Consider the following 18,754-nt stretch of genomic DNA (forward strand, 5'->3'; position numbering starts at 1 on the left):
GTCTGCAAGGTCTCCTCATTATCCTCCATGTAATTGTCCCATCCTTTTCTGCCTTTTTATCTACCACCCAAGTAAGAGATGAGCTAATGCTTTTGCATCCTTTACTAACTCATTTGCCCTGTCAAACAGTGCATGCATTGTTTGTTAAGCTCATGTTGCCATTTCCAGTTCAGCGAGGCCATTGCAATGTGCAGAGAGGGGAAGCACTCAGTTTGTTTTTATTTGAACTCAAATCCGCCGAGACTAGTCTTTGCCTTAACGTATTTACGTCTGGAAGTCAACTTCCTACCTCTTTAGGGCAGGAGAAGAGATTCTCCAGGGATTTGTTTTAAGAACGTTTTAATACGATGGGTTTTTTATCTAGTCACAATCAGATATAATAATTCTTCTCTTCCCCTCATTGTGAGTTAATTGGACGTTGGGTTTTTTGTATGTGTTAATATGGTTGACAATTAATCCAGGGTTAATCTATTAACCTGCTTTTCTAGAAATAGATGGATTAGACCACAGGTGTCAAAGTGGTGGCCCGGGGGCCGAATCTGGCCCGCTGCATCATTTTGTGCGGCCCGAGAAAGTAAATCATGAGTGCCGACTTTCTGTTTTAGGATCAAATTCAAATGGAGTATAGATGTATATTAAATTTCCTGATTTTCCCCCTTTTAAATCAATAATTGTATTTTTTTTAATCAATTCTTTCTGTGTTTTTAGTTCAAAAATAATTTTGTAAAATCTAAAAATATATTTAAAAAAGCTAAAATAAATGATGTACATTACATTTCCTGATTTTTTCCCCTTTTAAATCAATAATTGCAATTTTTTAATCAATTCTTTCTGTGTTTTTAGTTCAAAAATCATTTTGTAAAATCTAAAAATATATTTAAAAAAGCTAAAATAAATGATGTACATTACATTTCCTGATTTTCCCCTTTTTAAAATCAATCATTGCAAATTTTTAATCAATTTTTTTCTTTTGTGTTTTGAGTTCAAAAAGCATTTTGTAAAATCTAAAAATAAATGTACAAATATTTTCCGTTTTCCACTTTTAAAAAATATTTTGTTTCCATTTGAAATAAAAAAAAACATGATTAAAAGACATTTTCCATTACTAAGAAAAAAAGCTCAAATAAACATTGCTTTAGATGTATAAAAATGGACTATTTAGGGCTTTTGATCCAGTTCTTTTAATCTAATTTTAAAAAATTTAAAAAATACATGGATGTTAGATCTAAAATGGTCCGGCCCACATGAAATGGAGTTGACGTTAATGCGCCCCGCGAACCAATAATAGCGTCTCAAATGCATTTTTTTTCTGACAACTTACAGCTTTTTATTTTTTAGGCTATAGTCATTAGAAAAACTGTTTTGTTAAGAGATACGTATGAAGATTTTAGATCTCAATTTTCTTATTGTTACATTAACTTAAGTTTGTTCTTGGTTTCTGATTTTTTTTAAATGCCTTCCCAGAATTGCATCTTGTGCTCCAGTGTGATTAATGTTTTTTTTCTCCCTTTTTACTGTGTTTTCTTTGGCTGCTGCAAGTCATACTCAGGTGCGATTTATAGTCCGACAAATACGGTAGTCAAAAGTATGGACCTGGTTTCGCAATCATTTAAATTGCGACCGTAAAATGTGTGCTTGTACAATATTTCAATTGCTGGAATACAGTGAGTGGTAGTAACTTGTTTGCATGATGTCATATCTTGAGGTGTGTTTTGTGTTGGATAGCCATAACACGCATCCGGTAGTTTTCAAAAGGAGCTAAGCTTGTCCTGACAGAGTTGAGTGATGCTCTTCTCTGTCTTTTTCTTTGTAGTCGGCCAGAGAAGCACCGATTTGACATATAAAATCAGCTTCCCCCCATAAAACATTACTGTTAGATTTATGTTTATTTTCCATGCGCTCTGCTTTAGTAGTTTTATGTCACTAGAAACTGTTTATTTACTACTCTTTCTAATTTCTCAAGACTATTGGGACATTTTCCCCAAAACATTCCCAAGGAAATGTCGTAAACTGCAGCAGCTAAAGAGTAATTACCCAACATTCCCTACATGTGATTTTTACATGCCCCCAAGCAGTACGCTGAACATATGGTTGCTGTGTCACTAAGCAAGAGCTTGAACATAAACAAATAGATCTATTCATTTTGTCAGGAGCGGCGTAGTAGTTTTACCACATACAAACTCCATTGGCATCATGAAGTAATGGTTCTTCCACTGCAAAATACGTTAATATGCCGTATGGTTTTACTCAAAATGCCAGAATAAACACCAGATGAAGAAGGGCCTATAAAGTATGTGGTAACATAGTCAGGCCTTACTATTTAGTCTATGGGATTCTTTTGGACAAATTTACCAGAGCTGCACGGCAGGAGATAACCGGGGCTCGTAAATACTTGGCTGTCTTCATCCCTGCTCTTGGAAATAGGATCCGCCATAAACCTCTGACCTCTTTAGATGAAAAATTAGTAAGTAAGAAGATGACAAAAAAATGCACGTGGCAATGAATCACAATATTTTTTTAACTGAAACCACACTCAACATCCCAATACAGTGAAGCCTTCTAATCATAGTATCCATTTGGGTTCAAATTCAGCTTGGTCCAAATGTGTGGAGTTTGCATGTTCTCCCGTGGCCTGTATGGGTTTTTGCTGGGTCCTCCCATATTCCAAAGACAGGCATGGTAGGCTGATTGGACACTCTAAATTGCCCCTGGGTATGAATATGAGCGTAAATGGTTGTTTGTCTCCAGCACCCCCCGCGACCCTAGTAAGGATAAAGAGGTTCAGAATATGAATGAATAAATGAACTCTACTATAGTTCATTCATTCAAAGAGGGATGTTATAGTTACTATATATCAGCATTTTATTTCATCCTGTATTCTTTGAGTTTAAATATGCATTAGAGTTTCATTGTAGTTAGTATACACACTTTTATGGCAACAAGACCGCAAAAATGACGAATATTCTACGTCATCTTCAAAACATAGGTAAACATAGTTAGGAGAACAAACCACCTTGTAGAGCGCGGTAAGAAAGCCACCATCTTTTCCACATTCAATATGGCAGGACAATATGGGCGTGGTTACGCCTATTGCCGACGCAGGTGGTTAAATTACGCGCATGCGCAGTACCTCGCCCCTTAGAAGAGCGTTTTCGATGCTCTTGGACGACGAACACGACGAGGTAAGGCGTCGAGCACTTTAATGCTTTTAGTGCATATTTATCACGCTACCGGGAGATTTTTTAGGAATCAATTGAGCCCAAAACGCCAACAAATCTCCTAGTTTAATGCCAGGTTGAACACGCCGTCGACAATTTAAGTTAGAGCTCCTTTTCCACCACCGGTTGTTTACCGCATGTGACTAGCTAGCTATTAGCATTAGCGTCCCGACGACGCTTTCCATTTGATTTACGAAGTATCTTGCCCGTTTTCTCTCCATTATTGAGTCGTGTGTCTATTTAATTGAATCAAACAAAGCCGAGACATCAACGGATAGTTTGTTGGGGCAAGGCTCACTCAAAAATAACATCTAGAGGCACAACTTAGGTTTTCGTGTGTTCTATTTAATGACAGTTTTCACTGTGATTGCGAAACACCCATTTGTAATTCTAATTGTTCTGTTTTCACACAAACAAAATCATTAAGCCAACTTTCTTCTCGTCGTCACTCTATATGTTCAGTCGCCTTGTCTGGAAAAGGGAAAATAGCATGGAGCACTCATTAGCTTATCTTGATCGTTTATTAATTTTCTTGTAAGATTTCTCTTGCCTGTAATAATTATGTGGTACCTCCCAAATAGCTTGGTTAAATCAAGTTATCTCTGTTTTACATCCAGATGCATCTTTTCCTGCGTGCCCAGTACACTCACCCTTGAGTTTACAGGAGAGAAGTCTGGCCCAGATCAAGGTAAAACTAGTTTTAAAAAAAGCTTATCTCCAGTCTCTATTTCTAACTTTTGCTTCTTTTTTGCAAGTTTTCCCTCTTTAAGATCAGAAATGCAGCTCTTCCTGCATGCCCAGAACACTCACCCTTGAGGTTACAGGGCAAGATCAAGGTAAAACTAGTTTAAAAAAACCACAAGCCTATCTGTTGAATCTCCAGTCTCTTTATATGGTAACTTTTGCTTATTTTCCAGGCCAATGTCGACTCTAAATGATCTTCTTTGCCTGCTTGAAGATGTGGTGTCACTAAACTCTACAGAATATCCAAATAAAAGCATGTAACATCTGATATTTATCACCATGGTGAGCTTTCACTGTTGTTACTCCCCACATAAAATTCACAGCATGGCATTAGACTTGTGAACATTTAATGCAAGAGTACAAGTTAATTTTTCTTAAGTATAATTTCATTTCTGTTTTTTTCCCAATTTCATTTAATTCTAAGTGTTTTTCTCCCAAGCATAATTGTTTTTTGTTCCCGGTTTTATTCTAAATATGTCCTCCCATTATAGTCAAGTGTTTTAGGTTTAAAAAATATGTCTAAGTGTGTAAAAATGTCTAACTGTACTTCTGCTTTTATGTCTGCAGGTGGAGAAAAGACAGCACACCAAACAACACAAATGTGATGCCAACTTCTAAGTGTTTTCCTGTTAATAAAAGCTTTAACTTGTAATGTTTCTTGCATTCTTTTGCTAGGTAAATGAAGGATAAAACATGTATACAATTTAAAAACTTTTATTTTTCCACAAAAAACAGGGCTTTCACTGATAGGTTCGGGTAGGCCCTCCAGCATTTTTAAAAAGAGCAGTGCGTTCGTCCAACGGTAAATGGACGAAAAATCTCTCCAGCGTCTTGGAATTCTGAAAGACAAACAAAAAAAAATTAGAAGAGTCCCTTACAACAAGTCAAAATTTGACCTAAAAAAAAATTAAAGGGGTCCCATACTCACAATTGGGGCTTTCACTGATAGGTTCGGGTGGGCCCGCCAGCATTTTTAAAAAGAGCAGTGCGTTCGTCCAACGGTAGATAGATGAAAAATCTCTCCAGCATCTTGAAATTCTGAAAGACAAATAAAAATTAAAGGGGGTGCATACATTAAGTCAAAATGTGACCAAAAAAAAAATTAAAAGCATTCCATACTCACAATTGGGGCTCGAGAGGTTTTGGTAGGCCGAGCAGTGCGTTCTTCCAACAGTAAATGGACGAAAAATCTCTCCAGCGTCTTGGAATTCTGGAAGACAAAAAAAAATTAAAGGGTTCCATACACCCGATCCAACATGTTAAAAAAAATTACTAAGTTAGGTATTTTAAAGGATACTTACCAGGAAGGCCCTTCTACCCATAGTGTCAATCAGGAGAGGGAAATATTAGATATACCCATCTAATTATTTTAAAGCTCAGTGGCTTGGTTTGCTTTTTGACCACTGCAGCAGCAGAAAGACTCAATATGTCTTCCAACACACCAAAATCAAATGATCATGGACAGTGTGCTGATGTGGTGGGAGATAGGGAAAACATACTGGACAGGGGCCCTCGAGGACCAGTGGGGATGTTGGTGTCCAAGATTGCGCCATTCACCGTGTCACCCTTTGATTTGGTAAACCTGGGTGGACCCTGAAGAGGCAAGATACAAAATGAGTAGGTTTAGTAAAAAGACATGAAATAAAATAAATAACCTGAAACACCATATCCACGACTTCTTTGGTCTTCTCATCGATTTTGACAGCTTTCACCTCCTCCAGCATCCATCTCCGTGGCTTTAAACATCTACAAAACACCACAGCAAGATTATGTAATTGCTCATTTAACCACTTGGATGCACAATTGACCCACATTCATTTCCCATATTATTTCATCCTGGATGAGTTTTTCAGTCAATCAATTATATTTTTTTAAATATCCCAAAAAAGTTATCATTGCTTCCATTTTTCCTCTTCATAATCTGAGGAAAAATTGTTATATACCATATACTTAAACTTCAAAAATGACCCCTGTGCTATTGTTGAATGCAGGTCTCACTTTGGTTTTGTTAAACGCACATTTAAAACTAAAAATGAAAATGTCCAATTCCAGGGTAAAGATATAGATAGATATATATGTGGTTCTTAACCTGGGTTCGCTGGAGCCTCTGTCACGGAGGACAAGAACATGCCCCACTTGACCATTACTGGCAGCAGATCACGTGACATTGCTTGGCCAATCGGTGCGGTGAGGAATTTATTCCTCTTAAATTTGGAAAAATATATATATATATTTTGTTTCGGTAGCTCCAACAAGGTTAAGAATATTCTATAAGTGTATTGATTATTTCTTACACCACTAATGGCACTTATGAGGGTGTGCATTATCCACAGGTTCTTGTGTTCTTAGTTCTTAGTGTGTTTTCATTCCAAAAATTGAATGTATGATAATGAATAACAAGCCAATTGAGCAAAGCCTTGAACGCTGACATTTAATTATTACGCGGAGGGAGAAAATAGAATCTAGTATTTAAAAAACTACTCACTGAAAATCAGCTAGTTATGGCGTCGACACGCTACTCCTTTTTGGTCGTTTTAGCCACATTCTTGATGTTTCCCAGCAGTCTGTGCTCGTTGAGGAACTGAAACACACAATGGAATGATTGGTTTCTTAAACATAAAGAGCTATAGGTAACGCAATGTAGCCAATTTGTTTGCAAACATTTCTGTCTCCAAACACGTGGGGCTACATCACGCAAACGTAGCATGCTCCCGTCGAAAAACACTCTTAAAATGAGAACTGGAGCTTCGAAATCCCCAACGAGAACGTACCGAATGCGCTGCATTGTCCTGGAAGAAGTTTATCGGGTCTTTCTTCGGTAAATCGTCACTTCTGAGCTGCTGTGCAGTCCGTACTGACTGCGGGCACATCCGCCATTTTTAACAATGGCGGCCACTTGAACTCTGACCTCAGTCATGCGCATTAAAAATAGAAACACAAAATATATATTGTTTTCATAAAAACGTGTATTAAACTAATACACGTTCTTATAAAAACATTGTAGTATTTTTGTGTAGTTTTTTGTGCATTTCACATGTACACTTTCAGTATTGCTATGTCTAAATCAAATAAAATTACAGAAAACGTTATCAATAAAGTTATCTAACAAAAAAAATCCAACCCTCAATAACTAATTTATGGCTATAAAACCTTTACTGCAGCTACAACTGCGACACATATAAAAAGCATCAATAATAACCTCATACAATTGAAATATTATTTAGGATACGTATATTTGCCTGTGCAGCTCGCTACAGATAGCTTTTGGTAGCACTAGCTAGTCCACTCTATCACTAGCCAATCAGAGTTTGTGAAAACGATGACGTATCCCTACCCCCACAAGAAGGTTGTTAGAGTCGTCAACTCGAAATCTGATTGGTTAAAACAACAAGTTTATGCTCATGGCCTGCATTTCTGACCCTCACAACAAATAATGGCTGAAATGTGATTGGTTAAAAAGACTTTTTGCTTCAGGCACAGTAATCCATGGGATCTACAGCCACAATAAACACACATCATAGTAAATAGGCCCTCTGCCAAGCCAAATGGCTTTGTGGAAGCTATTATCATGGGCCTCTAGTACATATACAAGAGTTGGGAGGTCACCACACCTATGGGCACCCTTCTTTCCACTCTTTATGTACGTTATGTTTACACTAGCACGGTAGTCGAGTTACCATGGCTTTTACTTTGTAGACACTGTTGCCAAGTATCAAGCCTAAAAATGGGTTTAAAATGTGAATGAGCTTGCCAAGGCTATTTCACACATACTACTCTATACTTTTGCAGTATTAAATATACTGCTCAACAATTTCTGACTGTGAAACAGTGACGTTCATTTTTTTATACTGTTTAACTAAATTGCACAACAAATTGGAGGCTATTTTATTTATCTCACTTGGGACTAAAGGCCAAAGTTCTTTTATATTGTACATGCAGAGATACTACAAATTTACAATCACATTCACACAGAGAATTATATAGTCTAAAATGATTCAGTGCAGTTTATATTTAGATGTTATTGTACTGAAACCTTTCGAATAAAGTGGCCCAGTAATTCAGTAAACATTCCCAACATTATTTTTTTATTTTTTGCAATTTACTGTATAACTCAGTTAACAGAATTTAGGGTAAATGTTTAGATAAATTGAATGAGAATATGCATTGAAGAGGGTCTACTTTTATCTATTGGAAGGAAGTGAATTAGCTAAATATTTAGATTATATCCACTTTTACTGCATGTCTTTTTAAGCGGGGCAAGATTTGAGCCTGCAGTCATGCAAATTTCAATTAAAAGAAAAAGTCCCTTTTGTTCCCTTGAAGGACAAGTAGTGTTTGTTTCCATGAATTTGTAATTTGTTTGTTTATAACTGGAAATAAGTAAACATCCCTAGAGTATCTGTCTTTTATTTAACTTCAGGCACGAGGCGGCCAGCCAATCACAGGGCACGAGGAGACAGACAAGCATTCATGCTCATATTCATACCGAGGGGCAATTTAGAGTGTTCAACCATCTTACCATGCATGTTTTTTTAAATGTGGGAGGAAGATGGAGTACCTGGGATCGAACCCAAAAGTGTAAGGCCGACACACTAACCACTCAACCACCGGGCTGCCCTACTATAATTCATATAAAAGAAAATAATAAATACACAACATCCAAGTGTGTATGGTCAAATAAATAAATAAATATTCTCTCAAAATCCCGCTTTCTAGCGATTGGGTTGGTCAGTTTGGAGTTAAATTCAGTCCACAAGCAGTAAACTGTTGTGATGCTGCTTGTAGTAGAGTCGCTTCTAAACAAAGTGGGTCCCTTTAGAACGCAGCCGGTCAGCTACCTCATTAAATTTGCATTTGAATACAAACAGCTTGACTGCCTAGTGTTGCAGTAAATGGCCAACGCTAATGACCTTGCCGTGGCTGCTGGCCTTGGCAATTGTCACGACTCAACTGACTGATGGAAGTCGCTGAGAGGCGTGTGTGCAATCAATGCGTGTATCTATCTAGGAACATGGTACGATAACATTACTAAAAAAAAAAAAACCTTAAAAGGTGGACACTTTGGAAATCGACGCCAAAAAATTGAATAATAGGGACAAAATCAGCTTCAGATAGAGTGGTCATTCTTCAATACCTTAAAACTGGTAAAATAAATGTTTGCTCAGACACGCCCCCTTCCCACACACATGCAAACATACAATTTCAAACCGGAATTTACTTAAGCTTCTTTTTAAGTCTATATAGTCGTCTCTTCCCGCATGTCTGTGAAACTTTTCAAACACAAATGACGAAAAAAAAGTTGTTTTAACCAGTTGTTGTCATGTAAACACACGCCCAGCTTAAGGTAGACACTCACCGTCTCGTCTCACTGCCACCCGACACCTAAGGTAGAGCCGGCAAAGTGGACTGGGGCTAAAGCAAACAGCAGTCACATTAGGCAAGCCGAGTAGAGGACATTGTTATGATTACATGTGTAATAGTCCTGGGGGAGGCCCCCCCGACTATACGCTGAGCCCTTGCTAATGCAAGCTGCCGTTAAGTGGTTGGCTGCTAATAAGAGTTTTCCTGTCCTAATGGAAAGAAATAGAGGTCAGTTCTCCCTACATTAAAAAAAAAATCAGTGAATGCAGCTCAACACTAAATGACTGACAGATATGTAGGGTGTTTTCAGTCTTTTTCTTTTATTAAATTATTCTGTATAGTATGATACATTAACAGAAATAAGGGACTATTGCATTATGGACATTGTCCACAATGCTCACGTGTCATATTGGGAGGAATGGTTGACTTGGTAGACGGTCGATTGGTCGCCGGTCTTTTGGTCGCCCGGAATGTAAGTGATAATTACCATTTAAATCGTTGCTCAAATTCCCTAAATACAAACTGTGAATTACTATTTAGTCATACTTAATGCCCTAGTAATTATTAGGCTAAAGAAAAGCTCCAAATTTCCCGGACTTTTATTGTTTTTTGTTGGAGAACTTGTTAAGACCCTGACTGACGTAGCTTCTTAAAGGGACAACGCATGTACATACAAACTCTTATACACTCGCACGTCGGCTCAGTGACTGCTCATGGCCATTGTTGGCTTTTATTGATGCGTAGACCGTGTTGTTTTACCTTGTTTTGTCGCCGGTCTTTTGGCCGCCCGTTGTCGCGGTCGGGGCGACCAAAAGACCGGCGACCAAAAGACCGGCGACCAAAAGACCGGCGACCAAAAGACCGGCGACCAAAAGACCGGCGACCAAAAGACCCGCGACCAAAAGACCCGCGACCAAAAGACCGGCGACCAAAAGACCCACGACCAATCGACCGCACACAGGTTGACTCTAGTTTCTCTTAAAGAAAAATATGTTTTGGAGGGAGGTAAGTGCATACCGCGTACAGTATCTTCCATGTGTGAGAGGAAACCTTTGCCAGAAAATAGTAATCACAGAGACAGCGCTGTCTGGCTTAGAGACAGAGGCTATCATATGTCTGCAAACACCAGAAAACCAGGTAGGTATAAGAAGTGCAGAACGGAAAAAAACTTGACCTCTGAGAAGCAGCTCAACCACAAAACAAGGCCCTACTGTTCACAACTTCACTCCCACACGCACATCATCCCGCCAGGCACTTTTGCATCCTGCTTCACACACATCATAGCCATCCAGAAATGACCATAACAAAAAAAAAAAAACCATTTAAGGGATTTGCTATAAGAAAAAAACTCCAATAAGTCAAATAAATAAAAAATCACTATTAATGAAATCTTTCACGCTCAATCAAGCTTATAGTCGGATCACACCGAGCAATATCGGCATTCATCAAAAACAAGACACACTGGGCAGTTTGAATCAGACAAAATATATATATATTCAAAATCTTTACAATAAGTTCAAATGTACACAAAGGAGTGTGCACACCTATACGTTGAACTCCTCAAACAAGTCTTTGTACCCTGGTGTCAGTGTAAAAATGATTTTTTTTCAGCAACAACTTCTATACAAATGTGCAAAACTCGGATTGATGTGGAATCCTTTCAGCGCGCAGTGTACAAGTCCAGGATCTTCGGATCCGCCCTCTTGGTTTTAAACACGGCTCCTCGCTGGTTAGCCTTTTCATTTTTCAAGTAAAGTGCTCCTCTAGCAAAAACCACACGGCATGAGATCAGTCTCGTATTTTTTGCCACTGGTAAAAATAAATGAAATCACAGACCCAACAGTCCAAAGTGAGACAAATATGGGAATGTTTTTTTTCCAGAGTAAAAAAAAAACCAAAAAAAACCAGGAAAACGTCTGCAACACTTGATTTTCTCCTAGACAGGAAGTCATACAAACTCCAGCTTTCCATGTCCGCTGTACATCCCCCAATGTACAAGGGATAGTATCTTATCATTGCTGAGGTCTGTCTGCCTCATCTTATCACAGGTCAGACAGCAGTTTTCGTGCCCCGTGACAGGCACCATGCACTCCAAGTCCAGTTTTGCCACATGACCTTTCTTGGTATGGTGGCCATGGAAGCTGTAGTGAAGTCGCGACAGCATCTGTTGCCGCTGATCCTGCAGCCGCTTGTTCTCGCTGCGCAGCATACGCAGTGCCAACATGATGAGCAGGACCAGTATGAGGCCACCTGCGATGGGAACAGCGATCACCGCAGCTCGGAACCACACCTCCTTGGCCGAGGCTAGTTCCTGAACCCGCGTGACCAGGTTTCTGTTGCTGCCGTCTTGCTGGTAGCGACCGTGATCTGTAAAAAGAGTGAAAATTAAGATGGTAAGATTGTGTAAAATCATGCTTCTTGAGACAAAAGCTTTATTATGTTCATCCTAGTAGAAATAATCTTGGGGGAGGGGGAAAAACTGAATTTTAGTTCAGGCGGACCTTTTAACAATGCCAGTAGCCAATCAAATGCCTGTATTACAGCTTGCTCCCTCTTAACATGACATCAGTAATACCCATCGTGCATGAACCTCAGTTTTTCTTAATAAAGGTGGACGGAGCTGACATCACAAAATGACTGCACTTGCAGTCAGTGTCATTTTTTGCATTGAAACATTATTTTCTCCACTATCACAAGTTTACAAAATATATGATTTGCATGCTTAAGTACTTTGCCTTTTAGTTGAATGTCTTTTTTTTAGCCAATTTCTGGCTTTTCCGCCATCAATTTGATTGTTATAGACCAGGGGTCTCAGACTCGGGTTGGTTCGCGGGCCGCGTTAACGTTAACTCGATTTCATGTGGACCGGACTATTTTAGATATAATATTTAGATTTTTTTTAAATAAATGGATTAAAAGCCCTGAATATTCAGTTTTTTACAGATCTAAAACAATGTTTATTTTATCTTTTTTTAAATATATTTTTAGATTTTACAAAATATTTTTTGAACTAAAAACACAGAAAAAAATGGATTAAAAAATTACAATTATTGATTTAAAAGGGGGGAAATCAAGAAATTTAATATAGATCTATACTCTTCATATTAATTTGATCATAAAACAGAAAGTCAGCACTCATGATTTACTTTCCCGGGCCACACAAAATGATGCGGCGGGCCAGATTTGGCCCCCGGGCCACCACTTTGACACATGTTATAGACGGTGGTTACAAGTGGAGTTCAAGCATTTGTGTATAATACGTTTACATTTGTTTTGAGATTGTCAATTGGTTGGGATGGGCTTCACCACCCTAGTGACCGTTGTGAGGATAAGTAGTAGGGAAAATGAATGAAAGAACAGTTTTTGAATAAAATTATCCCCACAGCCTACATGTTCATCACCCAAAAAGCAAAAAAAGTGACGAAAACAAGGTATCATTGTTCCAGCAATGAGCCAAGACTACACATTCAACTTCATAAAAATATACTCTTTCCAAGAGAGGCTATTGGAGGAAAAAAAATCCTATATGCAGACCCAGGGCATATCCAGTTCTCCCCAGTGGCAAATTCACAACAAGAGCATAAACTGTGGTAAATGGGCTATTCCTTATTTTCCGAGTCTAGCCTATTACAGTCAAAGTATAAAAACTGTGCAGTAGCGAAATACGTAAGACTGGGCAAAAACACCATTAACAAAAAGTGTTTAAACAGCTCTGCAGTTCAACTTAATGCTTTGGGGACAGGAAGGCAGTGGGGAAAAAAATGAATATTTACTAAAAGGGAATCGTAAAATTCTCCGTGAGAGATCACCTTTTAATTTGTTTAGAGGGCTTTTTATGCTTAATTGACCCTGAAAGGCAAAATAAACATTTTCTAACAGTAAGTGCTTCAACTCCTCTTACCTGTGGAGTCCCTCGCGTGTGCCAAGTCGTGCAGGCCTCTGTAGTTACACATGTCGTCGTGGCAACAGTCCAGAGTGGTGGCACCAGCGCGGGCGTCTGAGCCCCTCTGGTTGCTGCAGACGTCGCCGGCGTTGGCGATGGGGTCTAAACACCCGTGTGTGAGGGGAGAGTTGGAGCTTAGTGGGTCCAACACCTTGGTGAAGCAGGCGTTTAGCTCAGACTTGCACATGTATCCCGTGGCCACACAGTGAGGTGCATCACAGTAACATCTTATTTCTCCTGGTGGTGGTAGAAATTTGAGATGATGGTTAGTTAAGGCTTTAAAAAGAACACATCTTTAGCTTCGTGTGGAAGGGTTCTTGACCAATTTGCTCTTTATAGAACCTCTAGAACACAGGTGTCAAAGTGGCGGCCCGGGGGACAAATCTGGCCCGCTGCATCATTTTGTGTGGCCCGGGAGAGTAAATCACAACTTTCTGTTTTAGGATTAAATTAAAATGATATAGATGTATATTAAATTTCCTGATTTCCCCCATTTTAAACCAATATTTGCATTTTTTTAATCCATTTATTTCTGTGTTTTTAGTTCAAAAATCATTTTGTAAAATCTAAATATATATATAAAAATATTTTCTGTTTTCCACTTTAATATGGAACATAAAGAAAAAATTGGTTTCCTTTTGAAATTGATTAAAAGAGATTTTCCCTTACTAAGAAAAAAAGCTCAAATAAACATTGTTTTAGATCACATGTGTCAAAGTGGCGGCCCGGGGGCCAAATCTGGCCCGCCGCATCATTTTGTGTGGCCCGGGAAAGTAAATCATGAGTGCCGACTTTCTGTTTTATGATCAAATTAAAATGAAGAGTATAGATGTATGTTAAATTTCCTGATTTTCCCCTTTTAAACCAATAATTATAATTTTTTAATCCATTTTTCTGTGTTTTTAGTTCAAAAATCATTTTGTAAAATCTAAAAATATATTTTAAAAAAGCTAAAATAAACATTGTTTTGGATCTATTAAAAAACTGAATATTCGGGGATCTTAATCCAGTTCTTTTAATCCATTTATAAAACGTCTATCTAAGTTTATCTATGGTCCGGCCCACATGAAATCAAGTTGACGTTAACGCTGCCCGCGAACCAACCCGAGTCTGACACCCCTGGAAGTCTTCAGTAACTGTTCCTGGTGTGTTTGTGTTAAATATTGTGTAGTTTTCATTTATATGTACATTATTTTCTTTATGTCCAGTTTTGTGCAATTGGTCTAGAAATGTTTAAATTACAACACATAACGCAGAGTTGTTCAACTCTCTGTGCCAGCAATGTAAAGACAGACTTAACAATTACAATAAAAACTCATGGATAAGCTGTCAGAACATTTAGTGTATCCAGTTTTTGTGTCATTTGATTGTTGGACATAAGATTTTCTAAAAAAAATAATTGCCTGGGCACAAAAAAATGGGAAACAGTGCTCTCATAGACCTCTACAGATGTTATTGTAGCACTTATATGACATTTCTGAATCAATTCAGCTTCGTGTGCCATTTTTCTAAACAGGAACTAGATTGTACCATGTATAATTAGTGGTTTGTTCACTAAAGTCAATTTCTTTCAAGTCAAATGGAAACACATAAAAGGAGGAGTGGGGGTTTCGGGGTGGCGGCGGAGAGGCTCCTTTTCCCATTTGCACGCAAGCGGGCTTCACTTGTGGCTTCCTTGCTGGGGAAGAAAAGGGGGGTGACACACTGAGGTCCCAACATAAGAGTGTGCAGCTACCTTATCATTACGACTGCCTGCTGCTTCTAAACCAGACCCGGTCATTAGTTCATCCATGTCCTCTGTTCTTTTAAAACACATCCACAAACTATGTATATACTCGCAATATGGCTGTCAAAGGGCTTGGTAGGTATAGCTTGAAAATAAAAGATACTAGAAAAGAATTATTTGACCAAGGAAGTGACATTATATCATTTTATCCCCTCATCTTTCACAGCAAACTAATATGCAAGACATACTATCAGAAAATAGTACATACTTAGCTGCTGTTTTCTACTAAAAAAACATTTTTAGCTGTAATATTCGGTGCATTATCTGCTACATGGACACGCTTAAACATGATTTTTGATAGTTATTGGGTTGGATCTCAAAAAGAGAAAATAACACCAGTGTATTTTAGAGCCAATTGCTGTCCTCTATGAACGCAATGCATTTCAGTGCAGGAGCACATTCATTAGATCAGTGTTTTTCCTAGGAATGATTGGAGCAGCAGGTCATTTGGAGAATATTTCATTAGAAAGGAGAGGCCCCTTTGTGGGCTGAAAGGGGCTCCAAGAGGAGGGGGGTCGGCCTGTGCACGGAAGCTTTTTGGCCCAGTTTACTTTATATAAGAATGGCAGCTTTAAAACTGGCGGCCCGGCGGATGAATGGTTAGCGCGTCAGCTTCACAGCAGGAGACCTGGGTTCAAATCCAGGTTCTTCCTACCTGTTTGCATGTTCTCCCCGGGCCTGCGTGGGTTTTCTCCAGGTATTACGGTTTCCTCCCACATTCTAAAGACATGCAAGGTATGCGATTGGCCAGCCACCAATTAAGGGTGTCCCCTGCCTCTGGCCTGAGGTCAGCTGGGATAGGCTCCAGCACCCCCGCGACCCCTAGAAATGAGATGGGAGCTTTAAAACTAGGTTCTACTAAAGGGATCCTTGGAGATAATACAACCAAATGCTATATATACTCTCTATTTGTTTTAAAACAGAATGATTTTACATGTCAACTGTTATTATATAGTATTACAAATGTGTGTAGATGGAAGCATTAGTTTGCCACACGAACCTGAATTGGAAAAAGTGATTTTAATCCCAAAAAACATAGGAAGATTGAGCAAAAAAGTCTATCGATATTGTTGTATATTACTTATTGGATTCTGGGGGGTGTTGTCACAGGTAACCGTGGAAGCATTTAGTGAGGGATTTCTGTTTTCTTTTCATCGGAGGCGCCTATGAAAAACGTGGCACTGAGAAAAATATATAGTAGTACCTTTTGTGAGAAGAACAGCCATGGCGCAAAGTTCCAGTTGGAGCCAAATCGAAATTAAACTGAAGTGACGATCCATTGACGCCGAAGTTGATGCGCTACACGCGCTCCTGTGTGCACAACTTGCAGCACTTTGGTCTCCTGAGCCAAGAGCTGGACTTGGGAGGAGGAAATAACACTCTTTGCGTGAAGCTATGGAGAAAAACAAGTCATTTCTACTCATAAGAGTAAGATCGTAGTTCCGTAAGAAGTACAAAAAAAGCTTTGGCTTCCTCTCAGGAAAGAAAAAAGTCACCACATTACCAGCAACTCAAAACACTGCGTTTACTTTAAGTCCAAAGAGGAAAAATAGGAGAAGGTATAATCCTGTTGAGGAGGGTTTCAAATTATGAACTTGAAACCGATGGTCCGTGGTTTTAGTCTTTCTTTCGCTGTTACCGAAGACGTTGGAGGGACATTTTAGGAATCCTGGAAGAGGAATCTGATGAAAATGACGGTCTATCCCGTTTCGTCAGACAGTAAAATCAAGCCCTGAAGTAGCCGAGATATAACAGAAGAAATAGCTGTGGTCCGCAAGCGCCCCGCCTCTTCGTGTTGATTGGTTATTCTATCAGGAAGGTTTGTGGCAATCCTTTATCCGGTGGGCTTGCTTTCACAATAAAGTCGCATTATTTCAACAGGAAATTTGACGTGTACTGTAATGCTTCTTTCAAATGAAAGAATGAATGTCTCGAAAAACAAATAAATAAATAAACGAAAAAATGACTTTAATTTGAAATCTGTTGGGTGCTAAATTGTTGGTACATTTATAACATACAACAATATGTTTGTTTTCAGGTTATAATAATAAATAAACAATTCCAGATGTCTATTTTTGTATATTGGAGGTATTATATGTACTTTTCAATAGAAAAGCTACACTTCCTCTTAATTGTATTTATTTGTTTGCTAACTAGAAATGTTAGTTACTATAGTATTAGTGTTTTTGAACCTCCCACTCTATTGGTGCACAATAGTTAATGTATGTTATACATATGTTGTAATAATTCCACTGTAAATAAATCCCTGTACGAACCTCGCTATTTCGTGCATACATTTGGAAATAAATAAATAAAAAAGTCAATTTTGCATGGATGATGTCACATCATTGGTGCACTTATTTATTTGCAATGCAAAACGTGAAGTCTATGTTTGAGAACATAACATGTTTGAGTCATTTTACTGCGCTATTGTTACTAAAAAAGGGTGGTCAAGTGAGTGTTTGTACCTGTTTTAGCAGCCAGGTTGACGCCAGGCTGAACCTTCAAGCCTCCAGGCGACGAGGCGGCCATTGCTCGAGGGAGGAGCGGACAGTCGTTAAAGTGAAATTAGCAATCCAAAAAGACTCGTGGCGCCACTGAGACGACAGCACACACGCAAATATACGAGCATACACAAATTAAAAGCACAATCTGCAATGCAAAGTTACTAAATACACTAGGGTAGCGGTAAAATGGCGCCCAATTGCTTCAAAATGTTTGTTCAACTCAATTAAAGTGGATTAAAAAGTGGCTGACACACTCGAAATAAACGGACATGAGATACAACGTTCTGCATGAAGTGAAAATGAGGAGGATACAGCTACAGCCTAAAAAAAATACACATGACAATTACAGCAATTATCTGCTATTCGCAGAGGCGCCAGTCCGGGGATGTGTCATTTATGCAAGACTGCCGCAGTTAGAAGTGTCAAATACTACTCCCTTCAGTCTTAACATTGCATTTTTAAAGAATTATTTCTTCCTAACATCTCACAGGTTTAATCGGATGAAGACTTGGAACTTCTAATTCTGATTCACTGCATTTCTATGGAATGAATGCATTTCAACTAGTCTATTTGCAATCTATTTTTGTAAGTAGTTTTGTTCCACCACCTAGTGGTCAAATTTGGTACGGCAGATTCAGTATGCATGATATTAAAACAATTTACTACTACTGCTACTACTATACTTATCATATGGGTTCAAGTGTTCAGGCACCATGGGAGTTCACTTCTGACAATCTATTTACTGTGAAATCTGCAAATAAGTTTTTTTTTAATTGCTTGCAATCCCATATGCATATTAAAACAACATTACTACTACTGCTACTACTATCATATGGGTTCAAGTGTTCAGTATTTTAAGCACCATAGGCATTCAATTCTGTATTGTGACAATCATTTTACTGTGAAATCTGCAAATAAAAACAAAGTTTTGTATTTTTTTTTCTGTGATTTCATATGCATATTAAAACAACATTACTACTACTGCTACTACTACTATCATATGGGTTCAAGTGTCCAGTATTTTAAGCACCATAGGCGTTCAATTCTGTATTCTGACAATCATATTACTGTGAAATCTGCAAATAAAAACAAAGTTTTGTATTTTTTCTGTGATTTCATATGCATTACATTAAAACAACATTACTACTACTGCTACTACTAGTACTATCATATAGGTTCAAGTGTTCAGTACCTT

The 18,754-nt window shown here is 38.4% G+C and overlaps 2 protein-coding genes and 1 long non-coding RNA gene across 12 annotated transcripts in view; 1 reads left to right on the forward strand and 2 right to left on the reverse strand.

The window, feature by feature from the left end:
- jcada (junctional cadherin 5 associated a) overlaps nucleotides 1-4,614 on the forward strand; it is a 105,610-nt gene extending 100,996 nt beyond the window's left edge. For all 4 annotated transcript variants that reach the window (XM_077624532.1, XM_077624531.1, XM_077624533.1 and 1 more), the window contains 4 exons: nucleotides 3,836-3,906; nucleotides 3,974-4,054; nucleotides 4,136-4,244; nucleotides 4,530-4,614. The gene's annotated coding sequence lies outside the window, so the exon portion shown is untranslated. The remainder of the gene's footprint in view (nucleotides 1-3,835; nucleotides 3,907-3,973; nucleotides 4,055-4,135; nucleotides 4,245-4,529) is intronic.
- Nucleotides 4,615-4,660: 46 nt separating this feature from the next.
- On the reverse strand, nucleotides 4,661-7,421 carry LOC144091813 (uncharacterized). Of its 6 annotated transcripts, XR_013305869.1 has the most exons (7): nucleotides 6,734-7,421; nucleotides 6,448-6,543; nucleotides 5,618-5,708; nucleotides 5,462-5,555; nucleotides 5,115-5,172; nucleotides 4,891-4,942; nucleotides 4,661-4,801 (listed from the first exon to the last, which is right to left on the reverse strand). It is a non-coding gene; the product is annotated as an uncharacterized LOC144091813 (long non-coding RNA). The 6 variants fall into 6 exon arrangements; XR_013305870.1 differs by lacking the exons at nucleotides 4,891-4,942; nucleotides 5,115-5,172 and having other exon boundaries at nucleotides 6,734-7,420; XR_013305874.1 differs by lacking the exons at nucleotides 4,661-4,801; nucleotides 4,891-4,942 and having other exon boundaries at nucleotides 5,122-5,172; nucleotides 5,627-5,708; nucleotides 6,734-7,249.
- A 2,203-nt stretch (nucleotides 7,422-9,624) lies between these two features.
- bambia (BMP and activin membrane-bound inhibitor (Xenopus laevis) homolog a) lies at nucleotides 9,625-17,688 on the reverse strand. Of its 2 annotated transcripts, none has more exons than XM_077624796.1 (4): nucleotides 17,521-17,688; nucleotides 16,257-16,445; nucleotides 13,225-13,503; nucleotides 9,625-11,690 (listed from the first exon to the last, which is right to left on the reverse strand). In XM_077624796.1, the coding sequence occupies exons 1-4, from the start codon at nucleotides 17,582-17,584 to the stop codon at nucleotides 11,272-11,274; spliced, it is 951 nt and encodes a 316-aa protein (XP_077480922.1). In that variant the 5' UTR covers nucleotides 17,585-17,688; the 3' UTR covers nucleotides 9,625-11,271. The 2 variants fall into 2 exon arrangements, with proteins under 2 accessions (XP_077480922.1, XP_077480923.1); XM_077624797.1 differs by lacking the exon at nucleotides 17,521-17,688 and adding an exon at nucleotides 16,557-16,839.
- Nucleotides 17,689-18,754: the final 1,066 nt, after the last annotated feature.

This window comes from Stigmatopora argus, chromosome 17 (genome assembly GCF_051989625.1).
Source record: "Stigmatopora argus isolate UIUO_Sarg chromosome 17, RoL_Sarg_1.0, whole genome shotgun sequence".
Lineage (NCBI taxonomy): Eukaryota > Metazoa > Chordata > Actinopteri > Syngnathiformes > Syngnathidae > Stigmatopora > Stigmatopora argus.